The sequence below is a fragment of the Arvicanthis niloticus genome, chromosome 5 (genome assembly GCF_011762505.2).
Source record: "Arvicanthis niloticus isolate mArvNil1 chromosome 5, mArvNil1.pat.X, whole genome shotgun sequence".
Taxonomy (NCBI): Eukaryota; Metazoa; Chordata; class Mammalia; order Rodentia; family Muridae; genus Arvicanthis; species Arvicanthis niloticus.
In genome coordinates, this window is record NC_047662.1 from 38,793,747 (window position 1) to 38,813,709 (window position 19,963).

General features: G+C 44.9%; 1 protein-coding gene across 2 annotated transcripts in view; it reads left to right on the plus strand.

Moving 5' to 3' along the window:
* Positions 1 to 17,237, plus strand: part of Slc5a9 (solute carrier family 5 member 9) — a 27,668-nt gene extending 10,431 nt beyond the window's left edge. For both annotated transcript variants that reach the window (XM_076934440.1, XM_076934442.1), the window contains exons 6-16: positions 10 to 174; positions 1,430 to 1,535; positions 2,342 to 2,422; positions 2,860 to 3,065; positions 3,258 to 3,393; positions 3,573 to 3,680; positions 6,245 to 6,395; positions 8,238 to 8,406; positions 9,808 to 10,023; positions 13,027 to 13,210; positions 15,740 to 17,237. In XM_076934440.1, the coding sequence (XP_076790555.1) occupies positions 10 to 174; positions 1,430 to 1,535; positions 2,342 to 2,422; positions 2,860 to 3,065; positions 3,258 to 3,393; positions 3,573 to 3,680; positions 6,245 to 6,395; positions 8,238 to 8,406; positions 9,808 to 10,023; positions 13,027 to 13,210; positions 15,740 to 15,948 (1,731 nt within the window). In that variant the 3' untranslated portion in view covers positions 15,949 to 17,237. The remainder of the gene's footprint in view (positions 1 to 9; positions 175 to 1,429; positions 1,536 to 2,341; positions 2,423 to 2,859; positions 3,066 to 3,257; positions 3,394 to 3,572; positions 3,681 to 6,244; positions 6,396 to 8,237; positions 8,407 to 9,807; positions 10,024 to 13,026; positions 13,211 to 15,739) is intronic.
* Positions 17,238 to 19,963: the final 2,726 nt, after the last annotated feature.

Sequence of the window (19,963 nt, forward strand, 5' to 3'; positions counted from 1 at the left end):
TTCTTCCAGGCAACCTTCCTGCTTCTGGCCCTGGGCTGGATCTTTGTCCCTGTGTACATCGCAGCTGGTGTGGTCACCATGCCACAGTACCTGAAGAAACGATTTGGGGGACAGAGGATCCAGGTGTACATGTCAGTGCTGTCCCTTATCATCTACATCTTCACCAAGATATCGGTGGGTATGACTTCAAGTTGGATTTCTTACTGTGGGCTCACTGATGGCAAGGAAGGAGGGAGGGGGAAATGAGGAGAGGAATGAATGGAGAGAGGAAATAAAGTGAAAGTATGTGTGGATGAAATGAGGGTTAAAAGAAAGATCTAAGGATCCACATGATCTCAGAGAATGCCTCAATCCAGAAGTGGGGCGATCAGAAGTGAAGGATAAATGTTTTAAGTGAATATTGATCTTTCATTCAAAAAACTATCAAACTAGAGCATGTTGTTTTATCTTTTTACTAACTTATGCTTCTTCATTCAGCAACTATTACTAGCCTAGAATGTTGGAGTCAGAAAAATTCCTACTGTCACTTTATTGAACTTAATTTAAAAACCAAAACTAGACATGTTGTGTGAATCATCCAAGTCTACACAGAGGAAGGACTAGATCTGGAATCAAAATTGGATCTTGACAACCAGAGGGTTACCACACTCAGAGAGAGAGAGAGAGAGAGAGAGAGAGAGAGAGAGAGAAAGACAGAGAGAGACAGAGACAGACAGACAAAGGCACACACAGACACACACACAGTCACACACACACACACACACACACACACACACTACCATATTATAGATTCTGAAATCAGTTTATAAACAATCATGTGATGGGATGAACAAATGGACTGAAGGGAACAGAATTAACCAGATACTAGAACTACCAATCAAATTACTTTGAGGACCAACATTGTTAACTGAAGCAAAGCTTATACCCCAAGCCCCACAATAAAGCCAAGCACATAGATTATCCAGAATCTATGGTTGCCTGCCCAGCTGGCCCAACATGCCTATGCTATGTCGTGGAGCAGCCAGCAACCTGCACTGCTTCTATTCTCCCCGTCCATAGGTTGTCTTCTCCATCCCCAGCTTCTAGCCTTACCTCCTCCATCTTCCACTTTCATTCTTGACCTCCCTTTTATAATAGACAAACAAAACATTCAGCTTAGCTATTTTGATTTTTAATCAAGGCATTATACAGTATTATTTCCCTCTAAATTCTACCATGCCTCCATGTCTGCAAGGTCAAACCCACATTCTCTAGTGTGGCACTCTAACACCAAGACCAAACTCATCAGCATGGCATTTCAGTCTTGTCTTCGTTGTTTGATGACAGCTTAGGACAGGCTGAGGACACCTGCTAAGGTATATGACACACCCACAGCAACCATCCTGGAAGCATTGGGTGGCATGGACTTATGGGTGCTAGCTTGTTACAGACGGATATCTTCTCTGGAGCCCTCTTCATCCAGATGGCCTTGGGCTGGAATCTTTATCTCTCCACAGTCATCTTGCTGGTGGTGACAGCTGTCTATACCATTGCAGGTAAAAAGGGGGAAGGACCATATTGCTATGTAGAGACAGTGAGGTGAGGAAGGATGCTTTCACTGAGACAGATACAGAAAGAGAATGATAAAGACATGCAGAAGACATGTGATCCAGAGAGAGACAGTAAGAGAAAAAGACACAGAGACAAACAAATGAAGATAGACATGTAAGATAAGAGAGCTCCCAGAGAAAGATGAAAAAATAGTAGGACAAAGGGGGATACGAAGTACAGAGATGAGAAATCCACTCCACAAAGACAAGAAATGAGAGAGATGTGGGGTCCTGTTGAGGACAGGCTGCACAGGGATGAGGTAGAAGATCAGTGAACTACAGTCTGGGCCATGACCACTGTCTCAAAAGACACAAACCCACTCTGCTCTGGTACTCTGCCACAGTAGTCCAGGATATAACAACTTATTACTAAGTTAGTTATCTTTGAATGATGGGGCCATCTATGTGGGCTTTGAGAGGGAAAGCAGAGAGCCTGGGAATATTAATGGCAAGAAACAGAGTGTTGATGGTGTAGTGACCAGACCTTCCAGGGACAAAAGTAATTACATCAGAGCTCAGTGATCTGTAACCAGCCTCCATCACCCTTGGGTGGAAGAGAGAGAGAAAGAGAGAGAGAGAGAGAGAGAGAGAGAGAGAGAGAGAGAGGAAATAAAGAAGAGTCTGTCACTAGGGTTTCCTGCTAAGAGGTCTCTGTGTCTTCTCTGGTCTCCCATTGTATCTAAACACAGGGGTAGGCCATAGAGAAAACTCCCATTGATGCTGATTGGTGTATCCTCTCCTTGGGTACCCAGGGGGCCTCACAGCTGTGATCTACACAGATGCTCTACAGACTGTGATCATGGTAGGAGGAGCCCTGGTCCTCATGTTTCTCGGTAAGAAAGAGGTCTAAATAACCCCCTCTTGACCCCTAGAACTTCCAAAGCTCAAAGTCATATACATTCTCTAGGTCAACACTCCCTAAAATCAGGGTTCTCACTATTCCAAAACCCAAAGCCCAGAACCCTTGCCTAGTCCCAATTTTTCTTTTTTATTTTTTGTATTAGTCATTCCATTTGTTTACATCTCAAATGATATCCCTTTTCCCTGTTACCCCTCCACAAACCTCTATCCCACATCCAACTTCTCCCCCATCCCCTTTGCCTCTATGATGGTGCTCCCCCACCCACCCACCTTCACCCGCCCCACTGCTCCAGCATCCTCCTATGCTGGGGCATTACACCTACAATTCTTTATCAGTTCAAACCAAGAAGCTCACATGGGCCTAGGAGTAGGGCCTCAGGCCATTTCTCACACTATGTCTCTCCCACAGGCTTTCGGGAGGTCGGCTGGTACCCAGGCCTGCAGCAGCTCTATAGACAGGCTATCCCCAATGCCATAGTTCCCAACACCACCTGTCACCTCCCACGACCTGATGCCTTCCACATGCTTCGAGATCCTGTGAATGGGGACATCCCCTGGCCAGGTCTCATTTTTGGCCTCACAGTCTTGGCCACCTGGTGTTGGTGCACAGACCAGGTAATGTCCCCAGCTTGGCTTGGCCCAGCAGGGGATTCCTGAAAACCAATAAACAAACAAGCACTTCAGTATATAGAGGATTGGACATTATCCTGAGACTGAATGGAGGCAAAAAGTGGCAAGTTGTGGGGTTCACCTGCACAGAGCTAAGCCCCTCTCTGACCCTGTGACATATCCCCACTGCTATTTCAGGTGATTGTGCAGAGGTCTCTCGCGGCCAAGAGTCTTTCACATGCCAAGGGAGGCTCGGTGTTAGGGAGCTACCTAAAGATCCTCCCAATGTTCTTCATTGTCATGCCTGGCATGATCAGCAGGGCCCTGTACCCAGGTAAGAGCTAATGATGCTCTCTGTGCATTGTGGGGTTTGCAAGGCATTTATGAAGAACGTATTTCTGGGATAAGTAAGCTACAGCAGGGGCTGGCCGGATTTCTCCCCAAGAGAACATTAAAAAAAAAAATTTTTTTAGACATGTTCAGACAACATCACCTAGCTTCCTTCTTTTGCAGATGAAGTTGCCTGTGTGGACCCTGACATCTGTCAAAGAGTTTGTGGGGCCAGAGTTGGATGCTCCAATATTGCCTACCCCAAGCTGGTTATGGCTCTCATGCCTGTGGGTGAGTCTCAGCTCCCGCTTTCCTTTCCACCACTCAGTACCTCCTCTAAGACTCACACCTAGGGTTGACTGAAGTACAAATAGATGGAAAGAGTGAAGAAAAATATCCACATCTGTGATCACTCCAGCACACACGCATGTGCGCGCATGCACACACACACACACACACTTCCTCAAGCTTTTCTAAGACATCCACTATGTATTCCAGGTATTGGAGATGCAGTACCAAAAGGCAGTTCCCTGATCCAGGCTTTATGTGGTATCCAGAGACTATACCTGGACTGCCCAAGAGTGTAAGTCATGGAGACCAGGAGAGTCTAAAGGAGATATTGACAAAGCCTAGGTAGTGTCAGAAAGAATTATCCAAAGGAAGGAAATCATAAGAAACACCTTGTCAGAGACCAAGAGCATGTGAAACACCATTCCAGGAAAATAATACACATGCAGATGACCAGGGGAGAAAGACCATACAATGTACTATCAGCTCAAAGGATAAATGAGCACAGCCATCCATGGTCAAACACCATGCAGAGGAACTGCCTTTTCTCTGAGAGCAAAGAAGGACACTGGGTACTGGAGGATTTTCATCCAAACTTGAATGATGTGATTTGTGGTTCCAAAGGACCACTATGCTTGCAGGATTCAGCATGGAGACAGACTAGGAGAGGAAGGTCAAGAAAACTTAAGTGAGGATTCTGCAATGTTTCAGATAAGCGGCACTGATGATTTGACCAGACCAGTGGTTGTTTGTTTGTTTGTTTGTGTTTTTGTTTTGTTTTTATTATTGGATATTTTATTATTTTATATCTCAGATGTTATCCCCTTCCCCCATTTCACCTCCCTAGAAACCCCCATCCCATCCTAATATTTATTTTCCTAATATTTAGATCACTGCTTGAAACTACTTATTTGTTCTAGCCTAAGATTTAGATTCCTGCCTGGCATTACTTCTTTGTTCTAGCCTAATGTCAGATTCCTGCCTGAATGGCATTTATAGCTTGATCATGCTAGCCCTTTTTGTCCTGGGAGTACTTTTATTCCTGCCCATCATGTTAAAGCTTGTTTTTAACAACATCAACATGCAGGTAGCCAAAGTACATGGCTTGAAACTGAAAATGGACTCCCAGATAGAGTTATTAAATTAACAGGCTGGCAAGCCAAGGATGGTAAGATTCTGCACAAAGCCTTACCAACCTAAGACAGAAATGCATTGCTTTGAATAATGCATATTCCACGACAGGTAAAGAAGGCATTCTTATCAGAATGACCTAAGACAGGCTCAGTCTTGTTATGAAACAAAAACAGAGGAGAAGAGGCAAGCTTTGGGGGCTGCTTGGCAAGAATCTGACATGGACCAAGGATAAGGAAATGGACTGCTTGACAGGAATACGACATTGGCCAGACCTGTGGTTTTAAAAATGACAAGACAGCATTTGAAGATATTTGTGAAGTAATACTGACAGGATTTGATTACTCAGTATTCATTAGTAACTTAAAAATACAGAGACCCAAAGATGGTTTCAATTCTTGATCTTCAGAGTGGTACTTCGTCAAGGAACTGGAAGGCAGTATATGAGCAGTTATGGCTTCCCTTTAGTAGTTACAGCCAATCCAGGAAATAGCAGAGATAGTGAAGATCCACCTAGGGCCAAGCAGTTAACAAAAAGCAGGAAGAGGGAGAGATGAGAGAAGGGTCTAGGATAGTGCTGATATCTGTGAGGGAAAACAGTAAGGCATTATTAGCCTAAGGAAAGCAAAAGAATCGAGGAGGACACCTCAGTTTGGACCGCTTGAGCACTAAATTGCTCTCCAAGGCTTACAGAGAGACACTAGAACTTGGTTAACCATGCACATTTGAGGGAAAGAGGCCCTGGGAGGGCCAGAGTCTGGGGACTGGAGTCATCTCCCCAGTGTTGAAAGGTCATTTCCAGAAGCTTGACCATCAAAAGTAGAGACTTTAAATATTAGTGTACCCTCCAATATTTCCTTTGTTCTAGTGAAAAAAATAGAAAGAAGAGAAAAAGAAAGCTACTAGTCACAGATTTAGATAGCTATCTACCAAGCCAGGAAAAAGTCCAGGTTTCTGGCTCCAAGGCTGAGACTTCAGGTAATGACTATAATGTGATACAAAACACTTATTTTTTTTTAAAGCATAGAAGCATATCATAAACATTTGAAAATGCTAACAGCCACACTCTTACTCCCAGCCTCAGAGATCCACTACTATCCACAGATGGAAAGAAAGACAGACATCAAGACTACAGAAGACCTCCTATCACCTTGACTCACGTACACCTTATGGTGCACAAGGGCAAACAAGGCTCAGGAAGTGCCAATGGGCCACTCAGGGCCACAAATCAGAGGCAGAGAGTAGCCAGAATCTGGCCTCAAGCACTGCAGGTCCCCTGATTCTGTATCTTCCCTAAATGGGACCCTCACCAGCACTCACAGCTTCCCTTCTCCCCACCCCCAGATTCCTGGCTTTGTGTGACTCTGAGGTAGCTCACATTGCCCTGGCAGGGCCTTTAAATGGACAGCTTTCCACTCAGCTCTGTCTCTTCCTAGGGCTCCGAGGCCTGATGATTGCTGTGATCATGGCCGCCCTCATGAGCTCACTCACCTCCATCTTCAACAGCAGTGGCACCCTGTTTGCCATGGATGTGTGGCAGCGCTTCCGCAGGCAGGCATCCGAGCAAGAGCTGATGGTGGTAGGCAGGTATGCGACCCATGCTTTCAGAGAAACTCTCTCCTCTCCCGTCCCTGCTTCCTAGAAAGATTGGCTAGTCTAGACCCCAGGCTAGCACTCAGAACAGTGGGTTCTGTGTGATTTTGCATTAAGCCCCCCATCCCACCCCAGGATAATGCCACCTCCCTCTTTGGAATTCCAGGGCTCAGGGGTGTCTACCCTTACCTATTGTACTGCCTCTAGTACAAGATCTCCAAGGTCACTGTGAGGTAGTCATGGATGTCAAGCAGTGGCTCTCAACCTAGCTAATACTGCGACCCTTTAATACGGTTCCTCGTGTTGTGGTGACCCCCAACCACAAAATTATTTTTGATACTTCATTTTACTGTATTTTTTCTACTATTATGAATCATAATGTAAGTATTGGGCATGCTGGATATCTGCTCTGTGACCCCTGTGAAAGAGTTATTTTGATCGTCAAAGGAGTCATGACCCACAGGTTGAGAACCACTGGTGTAAACCCAGACTGACAAAGTGTAAGTAGGGGAACATCTCCACCCCTGAAGTCTTTTGAGTCAGCTCTGGCTGTTATACCAGGACAAGGAGAATGCTATTAATCTGATAGCCAGACAGACCTATAACATATATCCTTTGACACACTATTGTACTGGGGACACGTGGACATACGACGTAGCCCAGTTCTCAGGGCGTCCCCAGCTTACTGTGAAGATGGAACTTCAAGGAACAGTGAAGTGCAGTCTTAAGGAAGACATCCATAAAGAAATTGTCTCTGAATGACCCACAGGCCTTGAACATCAAGCTGTGAAAGTTAAACTTCACTTTGAATGTAGCATTTCATGTTTTTAAAAGCATAACTTAGTGGTAAATGTTCTTACTCTGTAGACTTGGGATTCAGTGTTCACCTAAGAGTAAGGGGCTGTGTTCTAAAATCTCTGCTTCACAATTCAAGTCTTCCTGGTTCTGGCTTTGGAACTAAAGAGCACATTCCACCCTCCTTGGTGGTTAGAGATGTGAGATTAGATACCTCATTCTTCACACTCGCTGAATGTTCCTCCCCGGTGTTTTGTTTCTGCCCTACAACCCGCTCATCTACACAGCGCCAGGCAGTGACCCGGCCTCTAAGAGTAGGACAGGTGAGGGAACTAGTAGCAAGGAAGACACATGGGCAGTTACTGCTCTAACAGGGCCTGAGAAAGGCAAAATGGAAGTAAATAGATAGGAGGAAAACAAACAAACAAACAAACAAAAAACAAAAAAACAAAAAACAACAACAACAAAAAAAAACGTATTTCAGAAGTATTCCTCTTCTCTGCAGCATCATTCTCAATTAGTGTGAGTTTGGCGCCATCTCCTGGCCAAATGCATTATTGCAGCCAGTGCATCCAAAAAAAGTCCATCGGGTTTGTTCATGTTTTTTTTTTATAAAATCAGTCACCAAGAGTGAGAATCAGCTAAAAGGGAATAAAAAGAAGAAGCAAAGACTCGGGGCCAATAAAAGGCTAGAGCCATTCTAGAGAAGCAAGCCACTCTAGACAGTGCTAAGTGCAAAGAGGAGAAAGGCATCCTAAGCAGAGACTCTTCAGTGCATGGCTGTGGTGAAAGGTATATTTATTCCTCATCAGTGGACAGAACAACCTGAAGCCATCTAGTGTGTGAAAATGAAGGTTTCTTGAATTCTAGAGTTCTAATTTCTAGGATCTTAATTGTCTAAATTTCTGCATCTTAATATTTGATATTCTAACCTATAGACCTTGTGTGCCCCAGGGACCACTCACTTTCCCTTCCTCTCTCCCATGCACACTCTCATGATCACATGCACGTCACTCTTATAGCCCTGTGCTCTATCCACAGGTTGTTCGTAGTCTTCCTGGTACTCATCAGCATCCTCTGGATCCCCATCATCCAGAGCTCCAATAGCGGGCAGCTCTTTGACTACATCCAATCTATCACCAGCTACCTAGCCCCACCCATCACAGCCCTCTTCCTTCTGGCCATCTTCTGCAAGAGGGTCACTGAGCCTGTAAGTAAAACACCCTTCTCCTCCCCCACACATCACAAGATCTAGGGTGACACTTTCTCACTCATCTTAGCCCAAAGCCTTAAGACCTTTGGCCAAGCCACTGCCTTCTTTAGGTTTTTAACTATTACCATCTAGTTAAGATTCTCTCGTGTGCCCAGTAAACACTTATCAACCCACCTATGACATCTCCAAGAGTGTAATAGTTTACAAGGTCCACATGGGTCTGCCATCTTGAGCAGACAGGAAAGAAAAATTAAGTAAGTAATAACATCAAAGAACAATAGCCTCTGTGAAGTGGAGAGCCAGTGAAGAGGCTCCTAAGAGAGGTGTAGGAAAGACTTCCTGGAAGAATTGGCATTTGAGACAATTCCCAAAAGGTCAATAGTAGAGGAAGAGACTGCTGGAAAAGAGAGACTTGTGAAAGTTCAGGCCAGCCTGAGGTGCTGTGGTCTCTGCTGCATCTCTAAGCCTGTATCCTATGCATAAGTAAAGCAGCGGCAAGGACACCAGTGTTAACCCAGTGTGAACTCCTGGGGTGATGCACACACTGTGGCTACACTGAATTCTGACAAATGTGAGAGGGGGTAGAGATGCCAGGATGAGGACCTTGACTACATTTCAGGATAAAAAGAAGACACTGGCCCGAGTCTTCTGGAAATGCTTTGAAAAGTTAAAGGATGCAATGTTCATGACTCCACACAGTGAGAGAACTCAAGGTCATAACCAAGGCCATCATAGGAGCCCTTCCCTTTATCCCTCCCTAAGCCGTATATCTACTACTTGCAAGATCTATTCTTGCTGACATCCACAGAACACAGCAAGGGCTCATCAAATTCTGGGTGTTCTTGCTCACTCCAAAGTGCTGAATTCAAGATCAATATCTCATTGATAAAATCTCAGTCATTTGACCAGCTCATACTGGAAACAGGTGTGGCTTAAGAACACAATTATAATTAATTTGAGGTCTGAGACTTTCTTTTATAAAAAGGAAGGGTGCAGCTTTGCTCTGATTTCTTACTCTCATAACAGAATTTTGCAAACAGGCTCCTGGTGTTCCTTGCTTAATAGAAAAACATACCTCATTCTATTTGAATATTGAGCACCTGTGACTCAGTACTTGCCAACCTCTCGTTTCATTCCACATGAGAAAACTCCGAGCCAGTGTGCTCACATCAATGGGCTCAAGTCAACTCTGAAGCTCATATCCACCTCAGGATAGTGCTGTCTGACTTTTAAGTCTATACACAGAGTGTTGATGGGGAACTGGGTAAGATGGCCAGAATTTCCACTACAATAAACGAGTAGGAGGGAGATGTTAGAGTAGGGTGTCTCAGCTTCCTAGGATCTCCCCCAACTCACCCGTCTCTCTCCTCCCTGTCCATGTCTCCACTCTCCCCTTAGGGTGCCTTCTGGGGCCTCATGTTTGGCCTGGTAGTGGGAATGCTGCGTATGATTCTGGAGTTTTCATACCCGGCCCCAGCCTGTGGGGAGGTGGACAAGAGGCCAGCTGTTCTGAAGGACGTCCACTACCTGTACTTTGCCCTCCTCCTCTGTGGACTTACCGCGATCATCATTGTCACAATCAGCTTCCTCACGGACCCCATCCCCGATGAAAAGGCAAGTGGTGTGGCTACTGGAAGCAATTCCTCTGCTTCTCATGCCTGTAACCCCCCATTGAGTTTTATCCTGCTGGGTTATGGTCTCACCAGCTGCCAAGCAGGTATCTTTTGAAGAACATGCTCACCGGGGTATGAATTTCCAGGCGAAAAGTAACACATTCAGTTCAAAGTTACTCATTGTCTACCCACTATGAGGCAGGTGTGGTGCTAGGGATACAAAGATAAATGGTCCTTACCAACAATTGTCCCCAGGAGAACAGATGCCAGCACAAACTGTCAACTACACAAAAAGGAAGTACAGAAGTATTAGGCTTAATGAGAGGGACTAAGCACAGGTATCCAGGAACAGGTGCACTAGCACTGTCTGTCTGAGTTGGACTTAGAGAATATATATAAACTGGTTAAGAGTGAAGCACATGAGAAAGAAACAAAAGAGCTCCCCCATCCTCTGAATACTAATATACAAGACATTTAAAGCCTTTCTCCTCCATCCTGTTTGGTTTACTAAAGCCACAAAAATTACTTATCACTGACTAGACAGCATAAACATCAAGAATATGTTACATCACCATCTGGAGCCAGGAAGCCTGGCGTCAAGGGAGAGGCAGGTTGTTTTCATCTGAGTGCCCCTTTGTGGCTTGGACATGGCCATCTTCTTCCTGAGTGTGCACATGGTCTTCTCTCTGTGTCTGTTTGGGACCTGTTCCAAGTAGGGCCACCTCATCTTGCACGAATTACTTAATAACAATACTATCACCATATGTAGCTATAATCAGAGATACGGGAGTTAAGGCTTCATCATAGAAAGTCTGATAGGACACAGTGTGGCCACTGACAAAGCCTGTGGTAGAAGTTGGGCTCTAAAAAATTGAGTGGCAGTCACTGATAATACTCTCACCTGTGTGGTGCCTGTGAGCTTATACAATGATCATATGACTCCCCCAAACAAGAGGGGCTCTGATGAACAAGTGAGGCTGGCTTTTGCTGCAGCCAGACATGACCTCCTGCTGCTGGGGTCTCCAGTTTCCCTTTGTCTGAATTCTCACTCCCCACATCAAAGCCATTCCCATGTTAGAATTCATCCTGGGATCATCTCTGACACCACTGATGTTGGTTACAGAGGTTGTTGTGTTTTAGACCTTTGGGACATTGAAAAGAAAGGGAGATAACAAAGAGTTCAGGGATGCCATTTTTTCCTCTGGTGATGGCTGCCTCTCCACTTCCTCTCTCTATAGACAACCTGGATAAAGAACAGTCCTCATTCCCAATATCCATTCCTATCTGCAGTCGCTCAACCCACTGCTGTCCACAGATCACTACTCAAGTTGTTCTCATTGAAGTTACTCATATTTTTGTTGCTAAAATGAATAGTTAATTCTTGTCACTATCTTCTGTCAGTTCTGAGAAGAGCTAGACACCCCAGAACACATCCTGGACTGTGACAATCTCTTCTCTACTGACATCTGGTATATTTTTGCTCCTGACTTTTCTTTTGTAGTTTTAATCTTCTGGCTATTCTTTTACTTTAGAAACACCTCTGTGTCATGTTACCCTATAGCAGCTGTTCTCAACCTACTGATCACAACCTGTTTGGGGGTCATGTGTTAGATATCCCATATATCAGATATTTACATAACAACTCATAACAGTTTCACAATTATAGTTATAAGTAGCAATAAAATGATTTTATGGAGGGGTCACCACAACATGAGGAACTGTATTAAAGGTAGCAGCATTAGAAAGTTTGAGAACCATTGTCCCTTAATGTCCCCAGGCTACCAATTTAACAACTGTTTATGATGTTCAATTCTGTCTCTTCTCTATTCAGTCTAGACAAGCCTCTCGGTTCTTATAATCTCAGACACAGGCACACTTGGGCCTGATACAGATGGTGCAATGTAGAACTGCAGAAGCAGGCAGGTGACACTTGGCTCTGCTTGTGGCAAAGCTGCTGGGGCAGGGTAAGAGTTTTGTTGAAAGATACTTTCAGAGGCACAATCATGGTAAGGTCTAACACCACTGATGTGAGCTAGAGAAGCTGTTTTAGTCTTCTGGACCACAAAAAAACAGAGATGAGAAAGTTACCAGGACCATCCAAGAGATGTAAGGTTTGTTTTGTTTTTGTTTTTTGGTTTTTTTTGTTTGTTTGTTTTTTGTTTTTTTTGTTGTTGTTGTTGTTGTTGTTGTATTTTCCCCCCTAAGGTCTCAGAAACATAACAGACACTTCAAGCTCATTATCATATTTGTGTGCACATTTTCCCTGTTCTCTTTTCTCACAATGCCCCAAACCCACTCTTGTTTGTATCTTTTCCCCCTTGGCCATTCCATAAGTCACCATATCCTATGAGTTTTACTCTCCTACAACTCCTAAGGCTGCCACCTCCTGGAATGAGAAGGTAGATGGGTGGTTGAGTGTTTGCCTAAGTAAGTATTTGCCTGAGTAAGGCCTAGGTCTGCTCAAGGCACTGCAAAGAGGATTGACACATAGATAAATGCAGACCTTTCCCTCCTACCTGTTTTCTCGAGCACCTAATATTTCTTTCAATATTTCTTGTTTCACTTTTCAACCGTTTCCAGCCTGGATCCTTTCAATTCACTCTGTGAGAGCTTTGAAAAACCTAGCTTACAGATCCTTCTCTTAGACTAAAGGCTGCAGTAGCTCTTGCTGGCTTTCAAGTTTGTTCTTTCAGTCCTCCCTTGGACCTTAAAAGCTTTTCACTGGTGATCAGGCACCTGCTTCATGTCTAGGCTTGTTTCTCCCAGGCTGAGCTCCAAGCTGCTGGGGGTTAGGGGGAGATTCCTGGCTCAGATCTCAATTCCAGCACCTAGCATAGGCCTGCCAGAATGTGCCTACTTAAGAAAGGCTCATGTTTGAAGAAAAGGGAAAGCAATGTGGCTTTCCTCACCTTGTTCTTCAGCCTGTTTCCTATTGCTCTGTTGCTCCCATAAATGAGACCTCCTTCTGTCCTCCGACTCCAAATATTGTGTCTTTTTGTTCTAGCTTGCTCGCCTGACATGGTGGACAAGGAACTGTCCCATATCTGACCTGCAGAAGAAAGCCTCTGTGAGTGTGAACAAGACAGAGGGTGATAACTCTCCAGGACTGGCAAAGAGGCCAGTGGTAGAGGGCCCTGCAGGAGACGGGGAAGAAGCAAACACCACCCAGGGGCCTGAACAACCAGGAGGTAGGTTGAGTGCATCTTGAGGCAACATAATGGGCATGAAGGAGCTTGAGGAAAAACATACTGCTAAGGACCCCCCGAGGACCAATTTCATGGTTACTGGGGATGTAAGACTCTGAGAGAATCCAATCAAAATCACCCGTTCACTTTCCCATGTTACTATTAAACCAGTTAAGACTGATGAGCATCTAAAGACTGACTTGATAACTCATGAGGTGGCTAGGTTTAGATTCTATCCACAGACAGGTATACTTCCTAATACTGAACCCAGCATTAGACAAAGATGCCCACCCATTCTCCAGAGAATCTAACCAACAGCCCCGCAGAAGAAACCTGTGGGCAGGAAACTGAACAGCATTACATTAGTTCACTCCGTGTGGAAGGTAGCATAGTTTTCCTCCGTGGGACCTAGCGGGAAGAGCATGCCCACATGTTGTTGTCATAGACATAGTGCAGAAAATGGTTACTTTTCTGCCAGGTTCTTATAGCTGCTTATGCCTTCCCAGAGGTTGTTAATTTTGTTAGGTTAGTACATTAATTAAATCAAAGCCACAATGTGCCAGTTGACAATATAATGAGGTCATAACCTTCCTGTAGTGAGATTAAATAATAATATTAAAGCATCAGGATGATAGAATGAGATCATTATTGAGATTTTTTTCAGTTATAATATTCCCATGGAAAAAATTTAAAATTTCAAAAGTCACATCGGTTCCAAGTCTAAAGTCAATTGTTTTTCCCTCGTGAAGTAAAAATTTAATAAAATGTAAGTGCTATGTTTATTTCCAGCCCTAGTTAAAGTCTCACTGCCTGGATGGAACTGAGATTCTCTAGCCAGTTGCTTTACATAGATTTGAGCAAAACTACCTCAGACTACAGAAAGTCTGGGTGTTGTGCTTGCCTCTGCAGGAAGTTAAACCAGACGCCTAGCAAAGCATCACTGCTGGACCTGCCCCTTTGTCGATGCTCTGCCTCCCAGTTCTGCATTCACTGGGTCTGAAACCTTGTATTGCCCCTCGGGCTTGAATGGAGCCACTCTTTTTGAGGCCCTTCACCTTCATTCAAGGTCCTCTGCTATACAAACAACTGCTATCTAGTAGCTAAAGATACCATGAGCCCCAGAGCCAACGACATCTAAGGCTTCTGCCCAGGCAGTGGTGGTCAAAGATCAGTGGAGCAGTCTGAAAACTCTCTCTCATAAGCACCCCAAGTAGACACAGAGATGCCCATTTCAGAGGCACCACAGGCCAAAGCCACTCTTTCTGGACATACAGGCCATCCCACTTAGGTTCAGTGTAATTTGCTTGGCAAAATGAAGCTTCATTTTTCTTTTGCTAGTTTTATAACCATGTACCTGATTTTGAGTGTGTCTTAAAACTGCTTTCCCCTTCACTGCACAGACTGACTTTGGCCCCTACAAAGTTTATGAGTTGAAAAGACCATCCTTCAAGCAGTCGTGTAGGTGAAGCAGCTATGAGGGAAGAGAGGAAAGAGTGTTTCCAGAGGGGAAAGAGGTTCGTGGCTGGACCCCAGAGCTAGATAGACATACAGTTACAGGGACAGACTGGCTCCTTGCTGGTCCCTGTGTTCAGGACAAACAGCTCCTGCCGATACAGAGGAATGCCTGCTCCCTGTGAACAGCTGCACCTAAGAGAGGAAAGTAAGCCTCTGAGTTAGCCATGATATCCAGGGAAAATACAGCCCCAATGCCTCAAGCCCAACCCTATTACAAAACACCACTGTGGAGGAATAAGAGGGCCTGGGAAGGTAACTGCTTATGGGGTGAATCCTTGTTGAAACAAAGGAACCTCAAAACAGGAGGGAAGCAGCCCCTTTAAGCTAAGCTTTGTGAGCTGTGTAGTCACAACCTCAGCAACCCTCTCCATACTACTGGCCTGGCCTGAATTCCTTAGGCACCTGAGCATTTGGACATCCTCACAAAGCCTCGCCCAACCCCAGCACTTGTAGCCCTTACAGTGTTTTAACCACCATTCTCATTGGATGCTTAAACAACTCAGAATGATGCAGGGCATGTCATAAGGCATGTGAGGGAGAAAGTGCCTGCCATTAAGGGAAACAGGATGATTTATTTATGCAAGGCTGAGAGCAGAGCTGGACTGGCTGCTAGGTTCCTCACCTCCAGCTCAATGTCAGTCCCCATATGCAGGGAAATGAGTCTGTCTGGTTTAGATGTTCCCCTTTCTGGGTAAAATAGGTTTTTTTTCTGTCCCCATTCTGCACTGGTGCTCTGAGTGACAAAGCATCATGCTAGCTCCAACACACTATTCCCATAATGAAATGCTTCTTAGCTGTGACCATTTGGATGCCATTGCCAAGGTCACAGTTCACCCTAGAGACTCAACTTATCACTCATCTTGTGCCTTACAAAGTGTCCTCCCCATGTGCACCCGATTCCTTCCTTCCATGTCTTACTATGCCCCACTCTCTCATCCACTCTCAACCTTCCCTTTCTCCTTCCTTTCTTCTTCCTCTGTCCCTTCTCCTCCTTTCCTCTTATGGCCTGTCACCCAGCCCTACACAGGTCTTGGGGAAAATGGCTGTGGAACTGGTTCTGCGGACTCTCGGAGGCCCCACAGCAAGCCCTGAGCCCAGCTGAGAAGGCTGTGCTGGAGCAGAAGTTGACCAGCATCCAGGAGGAGCCTCTCTGGAGATGTGTCTGCAATATCAACGCCATCGTCCTGCTGGCCATCAACATCTTTCTCTGGGGCTATTTTGCGTGACTCCACAGACTAGGATTTATTTGAAATGAGAAAAAAAAAAAAAAAATCCCTGAACCCTGGTCAGTCCCCAAGACCAGAGGCAGGCTCTCTTTCCAACTTGCTGTGCTAACTGCAGACTATAGAGGCTGAGCGTGAAAGAGCCCGTGTGGAGCATCCAGTCCTATATGCTTGTCAAGTGAAGATATGAAGGGCTAGAGCTATCACTAGGATCCCCCAGGGTTCCACAGTAGGACTCACACTGGGTCTCCAACTCCAACCCCAACTCTCTCCCTACTATACTGCTCTGTAATCCTACCTCAGAAAAATTGTCCCCTCAGTTTATTCAACAATCTTCATTGTATGTATATCTTCTGGTTAGACACATAGTAAGAAAATGGGTAGAGAATTTTATAATAAATTATCCATGTACACTGGGTTTCCCATTTCTCTTACCCTTGTTCCCTTCCTGCTTCCTGTCTCCCTCTGTTTTGGCCTCTTTGACTCTCAGCAAGATGAGTCCAGTGAGCAGGGTCTTATTATGGCATTGGTTGCCATTGTGCCTGCTAATCTCCTAAGAATGAAGAGCACAGGTAAGATGACAGGTATGGAGGCAAGTGCTCCAAGACCAGATCCTCCTTGGCACAGCTCTAATTCTGCTTCTGCCCCAACACCTTCTCCACATCCTAGGAACTTAGAGTCCAGCTGGAGGGAGAAAATGTGTTGAAAACAACATGAATCAAAAAGCCCTAGGGAGCAGGAAGACAGCCTGGGATGGGCACACAAGGCCTTTATCCCTCTACCTTTACTTGCCAAGACTCCTTTCCTGAAATATATCTGAGACTGTGTCCTTGAACAACTTCCCAGGACGGTTTCCAAATGCCTCACACTGGGTCAAGGTCCCACTCAGCCAGCCCCCACAATGCATACACTGTCCTGTAGTGCTGTCTCCCTTGTAGATGGTGCATGCCTAGAAGCAGGGATCAATGGTGATAGTCAACCTGACTTTGTGCCTATCAACAAAAGAAGCCAATAGATGCTTGTTGGATTCTCACGATCTTCCATGCCCTGTGCCTTTTGCTCTCTGGATGGTGGGGAAGAGAGTTGTGGAGTTGGCTTCTGGAGAAGAGACTCCTTCAGGTATCAGAAGCAGCTGAGTCTCAGGCATTTAGGCTGAATGGTACAGATGCAGCTGAGACTGACCCTTCTCCCTCTCCTCTGCCTCTGGTCCTCTGCAATGTACTTTCGATCACCACGTCAATGATTGTTCATTGTAACTGAAGACAAATAAAACTCCATTTCATTGACCTGCAGACGCAGCTACATCTCTGAACCTCCCCTCTTATAGGTGCCTCCAAATTTTTCTTTCAGTAACTTGCTGACCTCACTGATCCTTTGAATCAGAGAATGCCCTAAGTCGGTACATCTGAGAAGCTGTACTCTCCAGCAGTGTACTGTAAGAATCAGGACATTTCTAATTCAGCTCTTATAATGAGGTACAAGATAGTGTAGAGGCAAGAGCCCCATGGTGGGAGTCAGGGCACCTGAATTCTGCTCCCAGCTCTCCGGATCTGAATAAACAAGAGAATTTTAAAAACAAACTACTTGTTCATGGGATGATGAGGTTGTGAGTGGAGACAGAGTCAAAAGCAAACAATAAGATGGTGTGGCCAGAAGCTTATGGGTGAATGTCAGCCCTGAAAAGAACCTCTAGGGAAAAAAAAGAAGCCTTCGGTGGGGTTGGGACACAGTTAAAATCCTACAGGGAGTCAGCAGTTACCAAGGTCCATTGAGAAAAAAGATGTTGCAAAGGTGATGACCACGTCAGCTTTGACATAGGTGGATGCATTGAACCATGGGGTTAGCCTGGCCTAGCTGCCTTGAGAGGCCTGAGCCATGGGTTTCTCAGGGTAGAGTCCAGGGTTTCTGGTACATGATGTACCTTCCATTTACTGAGAGACTGAGGCACTCCCTCAGGCAGTAAAGCTTTCAGGCTGCTTTACGTTTCTCTGTATGTTCCCTTGGAAGTTGAGGAAGCGCAGAAGCCTGACAGGACAATTGGTTTTAGACATTAATTTTATGTACACTGTAAAGTTTACAAATATTATTGTATCCTGGCAACAACAACTATATTGATCCTTTTTCAGGATAAAGGTATAAAAAGTCTAATTGCTTTCAATAAAACTATCACAGCCTCAGTCTTGCTGTGGCCCCTCCAACTGTCCTGGTTTAATTCCAGGAGGCCAATGTCAGGTATCTTTGGCCCAGTACGTGAGCTCTGGAGCTGGAGGACAGGACATTTGGAATCCTGACCCACTCCAAGATCAGAGAGAGAGAGAGAGAGAGAGAGAGAGAGAGAGAGAGAGAGAGAGAGAGAGAGAGAGAGAGAAATTCTGTATCTGTCTGTGTGTCTGTGTGAGTGTGTGTGTATCTATTCATAAATGTGTTTGTCTCACTTTTGCCATCTAAAGGACATTAGAATTTCTCCCACCAAGGCGTCCTTCCTCCATCTTAACCGCTGTTCACGTGGCTCCGTCTGTCTGGAGCACTCGACCTTTGACTTCCTCCCTGCACCTCCTAGATCCTGCTCATCTTAGGAGTTATCTTTTCCAGTGACTGACCGATGCCTCCCACCCAGTGGTCTGTGTCCCTCTGAGTTCCCACCTGCTGCATTATTTCAATCGTAAGACTCTCATGCCCACACCACAATTTCTTTTCTGCTCTTCTTTGTTATAGAGCAGTGCTCTTTAAAGTTGGGCACTGAGTACATCTAGGGATTACATGTATCAGAAAGCCCAGTAAACGCTCAGAAAATATCCAGTGACTGAGTGAATATTAAATTATGGAATACATTTAAAATTCATAAATTCACTACATAATATATTTTGCCTCTGTTAATTTTCCTGATTTCTAATAAAAAACCAGAGCAATAATTAAGAGCAGCTGCCTTTACAGCCTTTTGGGTTACAAAATCCTGCTGGGCATGAAGCTTCATTAAATTCCTACAAACTTCTGGAGGAAGGTAGGCAAGTATTGCCACCTTTTCAGAGAGGATGGTCACTGCTGTGTGTGCATCAGAATAGCACAAGGTAAATGTGAAGCATTTGGAACATTTGGGATCCCGCCCTCACTCCAAGGTCTTGGGTGGGTCTCCCATGGGCACACAAATTGGTAGATAGTCTCCAAAGTGGCATATCAGCCTCCTACACTACAGTGTTTTACAACCTTGTCACCCCACCATGCTTTCTGCTTCTAGCAAAGTCCTGCTCTTAGTCTCAGGCTCTGTCTGCTTACCTGTGAGTAGACAAGAAATCACTCAGCCTATATTATGTGGTATGTCAGCATTGTTCTAGACTTCAATATGTATACTGTGAGTGTGTGTGTGTGTGTGTGTGTGTGTGTGTGTGTGTGTGTGTGTGTGTGTGTGTAAAGATAGTAAAAACATTCTACCAGCCACCTGAATGGAAACTGCTTATCCATTGTGCCTGCTGGTGGCTCTTACAAATATTTTCAGGTCCTTACTTCAGCTTACCTCATCTCACTGCAGAAGGAGAGATAAAAGGCCAAGGGTCAAAGCTGGCATCATAGTTTTATTTTGCTACTTGCTTTGTGATGTTCCTTGCTGCACTTACTTTAATCTCTTCATCCCTTAATCAAGAGTGAGTATAAAGGTTGAATCTTCTCAAGCATGACATCATATATTTCTAACTTGATTCCACACATAAAGAAGGCAGAGTCCATGGGGTGGTAAGGAGGTGAACTGGGGGAACAAGTCCCATGACAGACTGGGCAGTAGCAGCACAAACAATGTCACGGTGGAGAGTCATTTCCAGAGTGGAAATGGCTTTGCCACAAGCAATACGAACATTAAATAGGAGCTTTGTACTGTGAAGGGACAATTCCAAAACAAATAGTGTGCTTAAAAGCACCAAGAAAAAAAAATGTTTTAAAAGATGATTCGCAATTGAGCTTGAACCACAGAAAGCACTCGGTTTGACATGGGAGACACACAGTGATGTCCTCAGGTGTGAGAGCTCAC